General features: G+C 44.0%; 2 protein-coding genes across 4 annotated transcripts; one reads left to right on the forward strand and one right to left on the reverse strand.

The window, feature by feature from the left end:
* Positions 1-151: 151 nt before the first annotated feature.
* On the reverse strand, positions 152-9,328 carry LOC131443377 (uncharacterized). 2 transcript variants are annotated; one of them, XM_058612954.1, is made up of 4 exons: positions 9,234-9,328; positions 7,221-7,304; positions 1,822-1,935; positions 152-1,428 (listed from the first exon to the last, which is right to left on the reverse strand). In XM_058612954.1, exon 4 carries the CDS (start codon positions 1,326-1,328, stop codon positions 249-251), a length of 1,080 nt encoding a protein of 359 aa, XP_058468937.1. In that variant the 5' UTR covers positions 1,329-1,428; positions 1,822-1,935; positions 7,221-7,304; positions 9,234-9,328; the 3' UTR covers positions 152-248. The 2 variants fall into 2 exon arrangements, with proteins under 2 accessions (XP_058468937.1, XP_058468936.1); XM_058612953.1 differs by lacking the exons at positions 7,221-7,304; positions 9,234-9,328 and adding an exon at positions 2,034-3,490.
* LOC131443376 (squalene synthase-like) lies at positions 7,293-14,465 on the forward strand. Of its 2 annotated transcripts, XM_058612952.1 has the most exons (8): positions 7,293-7,471; positions 9,532-9,629; positions 10,883-11,066; positions 11,173-11,301; positions 11,594-11,785; positions 12,211-12,387; positions 12,993-13,145; positions 13,237-14,465. In XM_058612952.1, exons 1-8 carry the CDS (start codon positions 7,373-7,375, stop codon positions 13,462-13,464), a joined length of 1,260 nt encoding a protein of 419 aa, XP_058468935.1. In that variant the 5' UTR covers positions 7,293-7,372; the 3' UTR covers positions 13,465-14,465. The 2 variants fall into 2 exon arrangements, with proteins under 2 accessions (XP_058468935.1, XP_058468934.1); XM_058612951.1 differs by lacking the exon at positions 7,293-7,471 and having other exon boundaries at positions 9,108-9,629.
* The last annotated feature ends 604 nt before the right edge of the window (positions 14,466-15,069 follow it).

A 15,069-nucleotide genomic window follows, 5' to 3' on the forward strand; every position in this document is an offset into this window, starting at 1 on the left:
TACCATGTATGTAAAAAGTCCACTCCAGTATAATTGTGTAATACGCCATTTGTGATATATTGTAAGTAAAGCGAGACATAGATATGTGTATGTGTATTTGTGAGTGTGCACTAACTCTACCTGACACCCTCGTTGGCACTGCTGAGGAGCCTAATAAAGACAAATGCAAAGCGAATGGTACGACGGTTTGGTATGAAGGCCATAAATGTGCTTCAAACACATACCACAGATGTGTAGAATAATTGGTGTCAAAGCCTTTTTCCTTGTGATCTTGTCAAAGGGTTTGGTTTCTCAACAGCATCCTCATTGGACAGCTGGATTCTTCCTATGTGCAAAAAATTGTTTGTGCACTCGAAGAAATCTGTGACAAACAGCTGGATGACACACTGATTGAAGTCGTCAGTTAGCTTCCCCCTAATCAACTCAGCGTATTTGTCTTGCACCATCTCCTGCCAGCTCTGTTGAAACGCCAGTCCCATGTCTCCGTGGAGGACATCAGATCCCTGTGGACCAAACGTGTAATCAAGTGCAAACTCATTCCCGCTCTCCAAATGTTCCTCAAAACTCCTACTTTCTTCTGAAAGTCGAGCTTGAGCGGCTTCTATCATGGCGCTCGTCTTCTGTGTTAAGGCTTTTTTCTCGTCGTCCGGCTCGCATTCAAACACACAGTGCATGTTTTTGAAGTAACTCTTCCAGTCTTGACCCTGCACCAGGGTCTTCATAGAAAAACTCAGGTTTACAGATCTCAGCAGGTGTTTAATGGCAGAACTTACATTTTCACATAAAGGATTGAGATCAGGTCTCGTGTTAGCTGCTTTAACATAGTCCTCGTGGTCCTGCGTCTGATTTATACAGTCCACCTGGCCATAGTCGACCTCCCTGAACAGATTTTCTTTGGTTCCTTTGAAGCCCCAGCATCTCATGAAACCAATATGAGTCCTGACTCCATACACACTCCACCACTCGTGCGCTTTCTGAACCAGGTTTATCATGCATGAGCTAGTGTTTCGAGCCAAACACGGGCTGTTCATAGTGAAAACGTACACCTTCCAGTCTTGTGTGAACTCGTCTGACTGCAGAAGTTCCTGTGTTTGTTTGATAATGACGTCCTCGCTGTGATCTCCGCTGTTGTAGTTTGGATAGTAAGGTCCATACATGACAATCTCCTCCCGTTTCTCAATCGCAGCCCATGAATGTTGTTTCTCCTCTGCACCGCATTCCTCTGTGATGTCACAGTGAAATCCCAAAAACTTCTTGTTGACTTGGTCGTCGAGGAAAACGTCCCTGGTGGCTTTTCTGTGGTTGTAGTGCTCCAGTGCCCTCTTCATGGAGAAATCGGTATCAGACCAGGATGATATTTGGTCAAGGAAATGCTTATTGTCAGTCAGGTATTCAGGCTTGTGTGTGCAGGGGTGAAAACAGCTTGTCCTGTAAAAACAAAAACATCTCTATTTAACAAAAAAAATATTCTTTGCTTAAAGCCAACTTTACACTGAAAAAGTAGTTGACATATGTAGGAAAATACACTTGAAAAATATGTAATATTCAACATATTTCGCAATATTTTTTCTCTGTTTCAAGTGTTTCTTCATCTTTCACTCTGGTGATAACAGTTTTGGTCGTACTGCCTGGTCCTATCATAAGATTAAATGCGAAATCCTTGTAGTAAAAGAACTGTGAGGTGAGAACCACGGCACTGTATAACCCCCCCTAATCTAACATGACCTAATCTCACATTCCATCCCACCCGCATACATCCTAATCAGATCACAATCCAGATTAACAACCATAGACTAACCATATAAAGAGGTCTGCACTTACTCTGGTCTGAGATGTTGTGTGTCCAGCAGAGTTTTAGGACTGGCCAAACATTTCTTTCTGGGTACAGGAGGTTTGTTCTCATATTCAGCAAACCAAGGTCGCTTGCGTCTCAACCTGAATGAAAACAGCAAACAGTGGATGATAAAATTGTACAATTTACTTGTAGAGCTGAGATGGTGACAAAATGATATATATGATCTGAGTTCACTCACATGGGAAGCTCCATCCAGTCTTTCCACAGCTGATATTTTCAGAAATCACTCGCAAAATAAAATGTCTTGTCTCTTTCGCGCAGGTGTTTATGATAGATCACAGGGTGTCAGATCACAAATGAAAGTAAACTAAACAGCAAACAAAACTGTTGCAATCTCAACAAAATGCTCTCGGCTCCTCCTCCTACGCTCATGGCCATGTTTCATCACACTTTCCTGTTGAGCAGGTTCACAGAGGACTGCAGAGAGAAACACCACTTAACCTTCTCTTAAAGCTCAAAGGCAAACTATGGTATATAGAACATTTCACTTATGAATAATTTCTGGAAGACAAAATGGAGGAGAGCTGTAGTTCACCATCTCATCTTGTGTAATGACAATGAGCAAAAAAAAAAAAGCTATACAACAACAAGTGTAACAGTTTACTTAGCCTTGTCTCATCTGTCACACTGTGCACAGAGGAGCTGACGATGGGTGTTTGGTTCTTTCAGGCAGACTCACCTTGGGTGACATGACCCGTGAGTCATAAGAGATTCCGTTATCCCATTTAACAACACCATTTTATTGATGGTATATAAATTTGTCAACAGGATGTTGTTTTATTTTAAAGCGAATTTTATGACGCTGCTACAGGGGAAACACACCTGGTGTGAGATGGCACTGTGGTAATTTTTTTGCTCGTAATCTCTAAAACAAACCCACAACACTTTTAAAGCTATAACCCACACATGGGCAACATAAGGCCCTGGGGCCGGATCTGGCCCTCAGAACCAGTTTTATCCGGCCCGCTACTTCCTGAATTTTTCAAACATTTTTACATTTAAAATGTAATATTGTTGATAGGGTTTAATAATATTTTTTTATTTAAAATGTGATGTGTGTAGCCTTTCACTGGATTCCTTTAAATTAGAAATAAATGTTGCCCACCCCTGCTATAACTCCTTTAGCCCATGGGTCCCCAAACTCCCTTGATACGCCTTTGTATCACTCAACACTTGATTGTTCATGAACAATATCACTTGTTTAAGTTTAAGTTTAAGTTAAATGTTTTGACAGAATCAACTTTGCCTGAAGAACGCTGTCAGTTCATCTCCTTGTTCATCACCAACCTATGTTAACAAAGGTTGGTGCACAAACTGTACTTTGGTGCAAAGCCACTGCTCCGAGGCAATAGAGCATATGACTGTTAAGTGCCGGCCACACTATCTGCCTCGGGAGTTTACGGCGGTGTTCGTCATGGTTGTTTACATCCCACCGGATGCTAAAGCTAACGATGCGTTAGCGGAGCTGCACAACAACATCAGCTCGCTACAGAACAAGCACCCGGAGGCTTTTTACGTGCTAGCTGGAGACTTCAACCACGTACACATGACAGACATCCTGCCCAAATTCCACCAGCACGTCACCATTCCAACACGGGGAGACAACACATTAGACCGTGTATACTCCAACATTCGCCGTGCCCCGCCCCCCCTTCAGGCTTTCCGATCACATCTCCATCATGCTGGTCCCTGCTTACCAGCCACTGCGTAGACGAAACAGACCTGCACAGAGGATGATCACGGTGTGGCCCAGCGATGCCGACGCCGAACTGCAGGACTGCTTTGAGTGCACAGACTGGCATGTCTTCAGGGAAGCAGCTGATCGTCAGGGGGACATTGACCTGGAGGAGTACACGTCAGCTGTCCTGGGCTACATCAGCAAGTGCGTGGAGGACGTCACAACCAGCAGGACAGTGACAACGTACTCAAACCAGAAACCCTGGCTCAACAAAGAGGTCCGGTCTCTGCTCAAGGTTAGGGATGCAGCTTTCAGGTCAGGAGATGCACTGGCTCTCAGGGCAGCCAGGAGGGAGCTGATCACAGGGGTCAAGAGGGCAAAATCCACCTATGCTCAGAAGGTCCAGGATCACTTCTCCTCCAATGACCCACGGAGCATGTGGAGGGGCATAAAATGCATCACGGACTACAACACTAAAGATGCACAGTGCCCCCAGGACCCCTCTCTGCCCGATGCTCTGAACAGCTTCTACGCTCGCTTTGAGAATCCCAGAAGCTCTACCAGCACCAGACTCACCCCAACACCAGGTGATGCGCCCCTCAGCGTGACCACGGCAGAGGTGAGGAATATCCTCAGGAGGATCAACCCCCGCAAAGCCGCTGGTCCCGATAACATCCCTTGGCGGGCGCTGAAACGCTGTGCTGACCAGCTGTCAGTGGTGTTCACAGACATCTTCAACACCTCCCTCAGGCAATCAGTTGTTCCCACCTGTCTGAAGACTGCCACCATCATCCCCATCCCCAAAGGCTCCACAGTGACAGGCCTGAATGACTAGTGGCCAGTAGCTCTCACCCCGATAGTCATGAAGTGCTTCGAGAAACTGGTCAGAATGCACATCAAGGACAGCATCGACATCACTGTGGACCCCCACCAATATGAATACAGGAAAAACAGATCCACAGAGGACGCCATCTCTTCTGTGGTCCACACAGCCCTCACTCACCTGGAGAGCAAAGACTCCTATGTCCGCCTGCTATTCCTCGACTTCACATCTGCTTTTAACACCATCATACCACAGACCCTGATCCATAAACTCTTTTCACTCGGACTGAGCCCCCCCCTCTGCAACTGGGTCTTGGACTTCCTGACAGACAGGCCGCAGTCAGTGAGGATCCACGACATCTCCTCCACCTCCATCACCCTCAGCACTGGCTCCCCCCAGGGCTGCGTGCTGAGCCCTCTTCTGTTCACCCTGCTCACTCATGACTGCTCACCTAAACATCCGAGCTGTCACTTTGTGAAGTTTGCTGATGACACAGCAGTGGTTGGACGCATCAGCAACAACGATGAGTCCAGCTACAGGCGGGAAGTGGAACACCTGGAGGGTTGGTGCAGGGTAAACAACCTCTGCATCAACACAAAGAAAACAAAGGAGATGATCGTGGACTTCAGGAGGAGCAGACCCCCCCCCCATTCTCCCCTGCACATCGGAGGAACAGCGGTGGAAGTGGTCTCCAGCTTCAGGTACCTGGGCGTGCATCTCAAGGACGACCTCACCTGGAGCAGCAACACTTCCAGCCTGGTCCGGAAGGCACACCAGCGCCTCTACTTCCTCAGGAGGCTGAGACGCGCTGGACTAGGAAGGTCAGCCCTTATCACCTTCTACAGATGTGTAGTGGAGAGTGTCCTGTGCTCCTGCATCACTGTGTGGCACGGCAGCTGCTCTGCAGCAGAGAAGAAGGCTCTGCAGAGAGTGGTGAAAGCTGCACAGAGAACCGTGGGCAGCAGCCTCCCCACCATCACGGACATCTTCACCTCCAGATGCAGGAAAAGGGCCATCTGCATCATGAGAGATCCCACTCACCCAGCACACACACTGTTCACCCCCCTCCCCTCAGGCAGAAGGCTACGGAGCATCAAGAGCAGGACTACGAGACTGAGGAACAGCTTCTTCCCTGGAGCTGTCAGACTCCTGAACTCTCTGTAGCCCCCATAGCCCTGCTGCCCCCTACCTCCCACGTACTGTACTTTGCACATGCCCCCAGAACCGTACACCACCCTTGCACCAAATTCTTATTTGCACAGCACCTTACCTCCAGAGGTTTAAAGTTTTGATCTCTTTTAATTTATATTTTGTTAAGTTAAACTGTTGGTTCTTCTTTCTTCTTTTCTTATTCTTCTTTATTTCTGGGCCGACCGGGTTCTGGAGAGACTGATTTTCGTTCTGACCTCATGTCTAATGTGTGTTGGTATGACAATAAAGAAATCTTGAATCTTGAATCTTGAATCTTGTCACTGGCATTTACAACAGGCGAGGAATGTCAGTTTTCCTCTGTGGTTCCTTTGAAACATAATTATCTGAATGTTGCATCACAGCTGTGACCGCCAAAGACCTAGCTGTTGCTATAAATGAAGTCATGCAGTGTAGCACGTTGGACGGGATCTGTGCATTACTACTCTACGGTTTCTCATGCTGTAGCTTGTTTGTGGATCTGGGTCTTTAGAGGTGAAATGCGTAAATATTGAAAAAAAATGACAATATATACACAAAGAGAAGGACATACGGAAGCATTGTGTAGCCATCTTAGAGATTTAACCTATGGACATGTTTAATATTTGATTAATTACAGTGTTGTAATGTAGCAAAGTACAAATACTCTGTTGCTGTACTTAAGTACAAAATTCACGTATCTGTACTTTATTTGTATTTCAAGCAATTTTGACTTTTACACCACTACATTTCCTCTAACTATCTGTGTAGCTTATTACTACCAAATAAACCCAGAAGAAGAAGAGTTGGTACTGGTCTGTATTTATATAGAGCTTTCCTAGTCTTGATGAGCTGCTTATCACTATATTCTGCCATTCACCCATTCACACACTTCAACATGGGGTTAAGTGTCTTGCTCAAGGACACATATAGACTAGCAGAGCCAGAAATTGAACCCACAACATTCCAGTTGAAAGACAACTTGCCCTACCACTGAGGTATCATCGCTCAATCCTAGATCCTCACTTTTTTAATACTTTTACTTCTAAAACTTAAGTTCATTTTATGTCAGAAAATGTCATTTGATACTTAAGTAATATTATAAAACAGTGACCTCAACTTCTACCAAAGTCATTTTTTGGTAAGATACTTCTACTTTTACTCAAGTATCCCTTTAAGGCTGATTAATTCATATATAAACATTGATTTCTCTGCCCTCTGCTGGTGAACATGGATACAAACTCTTTGGCAGTCTTGGGTGTTGAATGTAGCTCAGAATGATGGGCAAGAGTTTGATTAGTCATATGAATAAAATCATTTATATTATTGTTAAATAATATAATAACAGCGTTATTTTAAGGAGATAAAAACAGCACACTATCTCAGGCAGGAACCCATGGGTCTGTCTGCAGAGTGCAACATAGGGGCGGAAGTGATTTGGACAAGTCTTCTGGTCTGTTTGTTTAATATTCATATATTTTTTTATTTTATTCTCTGTGATTCTGCGTGGGACAACTTGTAGTTCCGCCCCCTCTCTTACAGTATGCAGACGGGTATCAGGTGTAGATAGGTTGTTTTTACAGGATAAATAACCGACCAATCAGACGCTGCGCTGCACAGATGGCTTACTGAGGCGGGGCATCACACCAGACGCCCTCGTCTCTCATTGGACGCTCGGCGCTAAGCCCATGACTCACCAACCAATCAGAGGCGTCGGTTGATCTGACCAGAGTTGTGACCGAATGCCGTGTTTCCTCCTCTGCTCCGCCGCTGCCGAGTATCTGATGGAGGACACATCTCTGCTTAGTGTTTAAAGAAACAGAGTCAACAGCGGAACACCTGAGGCATCATGGACATCCTGAAATCACTGGTTCACCCCGAGGAACTATACAACCTGTTCAAATTCAAACTCGGCGGATGCAGCACCATCATGACAAAGTTGGATCATGTGAGTAAAACCTCTTTGCGAATAATAACTCATGTGAGATTATATGAAGCAGCATACGATGGGTATGACGTATGCACACATGTGCGTGATGCTTCACGGATTAAGTGAATGACATAAAGGCAGCATCAAGGCAGCGTTAACAGTCTGTAACCGGGTCTGCAGCACATCATGTTTAGAGTGTGCACGCACACGACAGGCTGAGCTGTAAACAGATTGGCCTGTTCCTTAATAAATGAGCCGGTGGGAAGAGAGTCAGGTAATTGGACTTGGACTCGTGTGTTGGCTCTCTCTCTCTCTCACACACACACACACACACACACACACACAGAGGCAGAGATGACCACTGACTCGGGATTTACGTCACATAATGAGCTTGGAAGGGTTCAGCGGCGGGGAGCGATGCTGTGCGCATGTTTGACAGATAATCCCACTTTTTTAAAACACCAATGTGACCCTCAGTGAACAGCAGCCCACACAGACCGTTATATAGTTTCTATATAGGCCTTTACATTCATTTTCAATAAATTAGACTATTTGATTGTTTATTACATGAGAGGTTTCTGTTTTCCAAGACAACAGGTTCTCCACAGCAGGGTTCCTCAAGGTGCATTAGGGGTGGGAATCACAGGGTAACCCTCACAATATGAAACATGATACATGGTCCATGATACCAATGATTCTATGATAATCAATATATTACATGACTATCATATGGCGATACATCACAATATCTGTCCAAAAGAGTTAAAAGTGCAGGATTTCGCTATTTATTCACAGCATATAATATAAAGTCTTTGTATTGAACATGGATGGAGCATCTCTTAATTTAGCTTTCTCCACCATTATCACTGTAAACTCCCTCTTCTTCGGCCAGGTCATCAATTTGAGCAGCGCCACCACGAGGAGACATGAAGTAGTGACAGCCAGCGAGTGAAACTGGCAGCGACCGTTTACTGTCGAGCACGATAAATTATGATATTTGCCCTGGCGTATCGATTACCGTCTTGCATGAGGAATGACGGCGGTATATCACCAAATCAATATTTTAGGTAGGGCTGGAATGATATGCTTTTGTTACGATTAGATTGTATCATGATACTCGAGTACTGATACCATTCGGTATCGCACTGTGTGAGCAGTCAGGTCGCACCTGAACATCGCACGTAAATCGTAAGATTTAGCTTTTCATCAGATGCATCATACAGTTTGAACTGGAGGTTTACAGTACAGTATTAGATGATGTGCGCCCTCTGCAGGTTAAAAAAAACCCAAAACGTATTCACCCAACAAGTGAAGTCCAGAGAAATGACACACAAACAACAGACATGGTTGGTGATAGTTGACAATCCTAGTTACAATCCCTATTATGTCACTTATTATTATTATTATTATACAGTAGATCTATAAGCTACTTTATCTGCTATATTTTGTTAATAAACAGTTATATTTAATCAGATAGATTTTTTTATTTTTTTTAATATGGGCCGTAGAGCAACCAATATCGATCGACCTCTACCCGTTGAGTAATGTCAGAGTAATGTTTTGGGTATATGTGGGAGGAGTCAGGTGTGAATCACAACAGCAGATCTACAGACGCTCTGCACACTGTGCAAATCTGTGCGCGGTGACGTCAGACTGTTTACAGATCAGTGCAGCTCTTATTTTGCTCTCCTCGACGTCCTCCCAAAAAGTGTTTTGCACGTCGCGCGACCCCTCAACACCCTTGTCCTCTACATGGACTTAATGCTTCCACTTTACCCACCAGCTGTGGCGTGGATATGGACATGTCGTAGCCACGCTTGCTGTGCTGCTGCTGCTGCTGCTGACGGGTTTTCCGTATGTTGGCCGGAGCCTGTTGCAAGTGTCCATTCTCTCTATCCGCGTTCAAGCGCTCTCTCTCGGTGGCGCCGCGGGGCTGCGGGTCCGCCTCGCCGCCGCGGTCCCTGCTGCCAGGCTGGAGGTTAGGGGAACGCGGCCTGCAGGAGGCCGCCCGAGCCCGCAGCGCCGTTAGACCCGCCAGCTTTTACCGACACTCGGCCTTCTTCTGTCTCTCCTGTCAGGAGTCCATGAGCGATAGTCTGCGGACCTGTTATGTGTACTTGAACCAGACCAGCCGCAGCTTTGCAGCCGTGATTCAAGCACTGGACGGGGAGTTGAGGTGAGTAACACTTCTTTCTGGGAGCTGGATCACCTCAGGTGTGGAGCGAGGGGCGTGTCTATGCATGTGTGTGTGTGTGTACATTCTTGTATTTATGTCTTTGTGAGGACCAATAATCGTATTAACCACACAGAGTGAGTACATTTTGACTGGTCCTCACATCTTTAAAGGGTTTTTTGGGGGTTAAAACCTGGTTTTAGCGTTAGGGTAAAGGATAGGCATTTAGTTGTGGTGGTGAGGGTTAGGGTTGTGTGTGTGTATGCCAGGCATGTTGTCTTTCCTCCAGTGCACAAACGCATGAAAACTCAACCATTCAATCAAGCACATTATATTGCAATTACAAACAGCACAAACAAACTTATGTTCCTGACTTCTACCTTTGGTTTTGCATGTGTCCAACTGTAGGCAGTCTACAACTGAAGCAGTGATGTAAGCTGTGAAAAGTCTGACAATTAAATGAGTGTTTTAAAGTGCACTGAAATGATAAACTTAACACTTTGAAGAAACAATATCACCACAGGCCACTTTTTCATGTACACTATGTTATTGTAAAATAAAAACAAGAGATAACTTGATAACACTGATATATCTGCAATACTGCATCTCATAGTCTTTTAAGTTACATTTGTTGGAGTCAGGGCTGCTCGCCACACCCAAAACACACAGGGCACTAGGATTTGACAAAGTTGCATTTTCAATGCAGTCAAACAGTAATGATTTGTAGTAATAAACATGTTGTGGTCTTGACAGGTATTGGTTTAAAATCTCAAATCCTCTTTGATTGAGACAAGGACGGAATAAAAAATGTGTTCCAGTCTGAGACGAGGCCGAGACCTTCAAAATGTAGTCTTGAGACCAAACAGAGTTCAAAACAAATACTCAAGATTAAGCAACATAACAGTACAACATAAAGGATTTTGCACTGTGAACATGCAGCAGGAATTTGAAAGGTAACTATTAATATTGCAGGCAGAGACTTCTGCTGCTGCTGCTACTTCTGCTGCTGTGTGTCTAATTTAAGCTCAGTGTTCAGGTCAGAACTGTTAATAAAGAAATGGCAGCTGTTTGTAAATGCACGCCATCAGTGAGCGACTGTGTTGTGCACCTTGTTGAAAGGGAATCTTCTGTGTGTAAGTTAACCTGATCTTTTTGGAACTGTAAGACCTGTATGCTATTGTCTAAATCTGTGACAAGGCCATTTTGCCATACACACAACTCATGATTGAAAGCTCCTCTCTGTCTCCATCATTCAGACACGCAGTTTGTATTTTCTACTTGGTGTTGCGAGCGCTGGACACAGTGGAGGACGACATGACCATCCCCCTGGACAAGAAGGTTCCCATGCTGAATGATTTCCACACCTTCCTGTACCAGGATGAGTGGTGTTTCACTGAGAGCCAGGAGAAAGACCGACAGGTTCTGAACGATTTCCCTACGGTCAGTACTTCTGCTTCTAGGAGGGCAATAGGCAGACAAATAAGACTCTTGCCTAGATTTATTATTTTATTTAACTGCAAAATTTCTGTGTCCTTTTGTAATCCAGATATCACTGGAATTTCGAAACCTCGCCCAGGAATACAGAGACGTCATCTCAGATATCTGCCACCGCATGGGAGTGGGAATGGCCGACTTCCTTGAGAAGAAAGTGGGATCCATGAAGGAGTGGGACCAGGTGACTGTTCCCACTAATGTTAGCAATGTTACCGGAGGACGATTACACAAATATTTAGAGTGAAACAAAAGAACCTGCACTTATTTTTAGGGCATTATGAACACTGCTATCTTTACTGGGGCCTGTGACATTAGACATCAAGAAATTGGTCAATTAGAGCAGAGATTATGTAAATTATGTATTATGTAAATGTTTAATAGTGAAGTGGTAAATCTGCTTCTCTCTGGACATAACAGTAAATGTATGTGTTCTCTTTTATAATCCAGAATCTTCTCTTTTTTCCTCTGTCCAGTATTGCCACTATGTGGCAGGTCTGGTTGGCATTGGTCTGTCTCAGCTGTTCTCTGCGTCCCAGCTGGAGGATGCTGAGGTGGGGCAGGACACCAAGCTGGCCAACTCCATGGGCTTGTTTCTCCAGAAGACCAACATCATCCGGGACTATCTAGAGGACACACAAGAGGGACGTGCCTTCTGGCCAAAAGAGGTAGAAACTGTCTTTCTATCTCGTGTGAGTGTGTTTGAGTATGTGTCTGACCTGAGCTCACAGTCACGCAGTGAAACAGAAGTAAATACTTCTTCTTTTCTGCTTCCACTGTGGATTGTGAAATGTCTGTACAAAAAGGATGTGAATAACGTATTGTACTACTTTATTATTATTACTTATTGTTATTATAATTTTCGGTTTTACAAAATTTCATGTGAAGTTTGTGATTTCAGTGACATTATCTTCTGGAAATACGTTTACTGTTGACTCATAAAGTCAGCAAGAGCCTGGTGTACTAAATATAGTGCACTGCGTTTGGTCTCAGTCCCTAAAAGTTAAGGTCTTATCTTGGTCTCAGTGTGGTCTTGTTTACACATGCAACCAAGTGACGTTGTGTCGACCCGTGTCTCTGTGTGCCCATGCAGGCTTGGAGTCAGTTTGCAGGTCGTCTTGAGGACCTGGCTCAACCGGAGAAGCTGGAGTCGGCTTTGTCGTGTCTCAACCTGCTGATCACCGACGCCCTGCGACACGTCCCAGATGTTATTACGTACCTGTCCCGTCTCCGCAACCAAAGCGTCTTCAATTTCTGTGCTATTCCACAGGTACTGAGTGATATGTCATGTACACTTGGGGTTCTTCACAGTAAAGGTTCTGGTGTGTAGCATGGACGGTCTATAAAAGGTCGGAACTCGGAAGAAAGAATTTATTGAATAGCCAGCTGTCACAAAAAGAGTCTGGGGGAGTCTGGGGGAAAATGACCTTCTTTTCACTTGATAAACAACATCAGTAAACATTATCCTAAATGGTTAAGGGTCTCATTTGCTAATCTCAGGTCTTCTTCGGTAGACACTTTTTAAAAAAACTCGGTTCTGACCAAATTGCAAGTCAAGGCTTCAAAACAGAAGTACATATGCTCATGAGTGTCATTGCTAATGGTTGCCACTTTGTTTTTAGCTCTTATTTCTTACTTTTCCTGCATACATGCCAAGACAAGCCCCAGATTGATGCAATACAGTTTAAGGTGTCTACAAACAATTTAACATTCTAGATACACAGAAAAATTACACATTTTAACATTTAAAGTAAATGAAACCCGTAAATCTTTAATAATAATAAAAAAAATATATATATATGAAAAAATGTTATGTTTTTCAGCACGTTTTTTTTATTTCTTCTTCTCTCTGCATGTTATTCCTCTGCTGACCAGGTGATGGCAATAGCTACATTATCATCATGCTACAACAACCCCATGGTGTTCAAGGGAGTGGTAAAGATAAGGAAGGGACAGGCTGTCACCCTCATGATGGAGGCCACCAACATGAGAGCGGTGCACACCATTATCTCCCACCACAGCGAGGAGGTGGGTGTGTTGTCAACACCTTTTTTTTCTTGGATCATTGCACTCAAAGAACACTTTTTAACACAAGCAGTCCTTCTTCCCCCCTCTGCAGATTTTACAGAAGGTCTCCCTCACTGACCCGTCACGGGACAAGACACTGCACATCCTGGCTCTCATCCGGGAGAAGTCCACGCTGTCACAGTCCAGCTTTCCCTCCAGGACCCACCACCTGTCGCCCATGTACTTGTCTGCTGCCATGCTGCTGGCCGCGCTCAGCTGGCAGTATCTCAGCACCACTGCGGCACAGGCACAGGGAACCAGTGACATGCAGGGAAAGTGAACCTCATCGCCCTCACCTCTCCTGGGGGCTACAGACTCAGAAAAGCCCCCTGGAGGTCTGGTTCCCCTCTCATCATAGAAATCTCAAACATATCTTCCCTGATTCTTCCTCGTTGTTACAGACGTTACAGCATCAAGGAACTATTTAGTTTTTAGGAGGTTCTGGTTGCAGGCTGATCTAATCACGATGGGAACGATAGTGAATTGTTGTAGTCCATTCGACATCTGGAGTAAAAGTCTTTACACACAATTTAGTGTGGTTATATTCACCAGCATAAATGGCACTTTGAACAGGGTGTGTTGTTGTCCGTTAATAATTTACGCAAATCATTTGTTTCTTTGTATTTTTGATTAGTGTGAAATATTTTTGCCTTTTTGTTTTGTCTTAAATTTCAGAATTCACAGCAAAAAATATAATAGATGCGTTATTCAGCCGAGTAGGCTGAATTGTTTCAAGACAAGACAACACTGCCTATTTCTAGGCGTTTTCAGGAACACGGTTACAAAACAGTTTTCTTTTAATTCTCGTCAAAATATATTTTTCATGTCCAAACAAAGCTGGCTTGGTATTTTATACTTAAAAGTGTCTGTGGGAGACGCACCTGCCAGAGCATTTACGATGTAGATGTGCTGTGTAGATCATGCGGGGAACATCCCATCAACACGCTTCTGTCTGTGTTCATTCTACTTTTTGTACTTTGACATAGGAGAAAAAGGAAAAAGAACAGTGCGATTTAAGGGCTGGGGTTAGGTTTATTAGACATGGGGTGTGAATACGGGAGAATAAAAAATGACACAAAAAAAATGACACAAATGTCACAATACATGATTTATGTTTATTGAGACGTCTAGCTGAAGTGTCCTTAATACAGCTTTGGTGAGTAGAAAGGCCAGCACAGAGTAACCTAGCACAGAACCAAAGGAGAGCTACAAACATTGCTATGTAATGTGAATTTCTGATTTGTATATATTTGAACAAATAAAGAGGTGAAATGATCTGAACATGATCTTTTTTAAAGTTCATTGTGCCGAAAACGACAGTTGTCATGTTTACAGCCGGTTTGTTTTAGTGGGTCAACCCTGGAAGATGATGCTGTAGTTTCTACGTTTTATTTGACAGCAGAAGATCAAGGTCCATGTACATTGGCAGAAACACACACACTGTTTGCACAGCATTCTGAATGAGGACATAATGCATTCACTAGCCCCTTAAATGCCTAAACCTTACATCTAACCTAAACCCAATTCCAATTGTAACCCTAATATCAGGTCTTAAACCCCAAAAAGCCCTTTAAAGATGTGAGGACCAGCCAAAATGTCCTTACTTTCCCAAAATGTCCTCACTCTGTACTGGTTTATATGATTTTTGGTCCTCAAAAAGCAACACATACAAGAACGTACACACATATACAGAATAAGGCACAAACTGAAAAGTGTAATTTTTGTGTACGACATATGTCATACATATCCAACACATAAATGTATAATAATGTTGATAGTAGCAAGATCCCAGGTTTAAGAGCACCTGTTAACCTTTGGAAAGCCATTTTGTGGATCACATGAGATTTAAAGTGATGAGCCATGTGATCCCACAACATGTGGCTTG

Source organism: Solea solea, chromosome 17 (genome assembly GCF_958295425.1).
Source record: "Solea solea chromosome 17, fSolSol10.1, whole genome shotgun sequence".
NCBI classification, from domain to species: Eukaryota; Metazoa; Chordata; class Actinopteri; order Pleuronectiformes; family Soleidae; genus Solea; species Solea solea.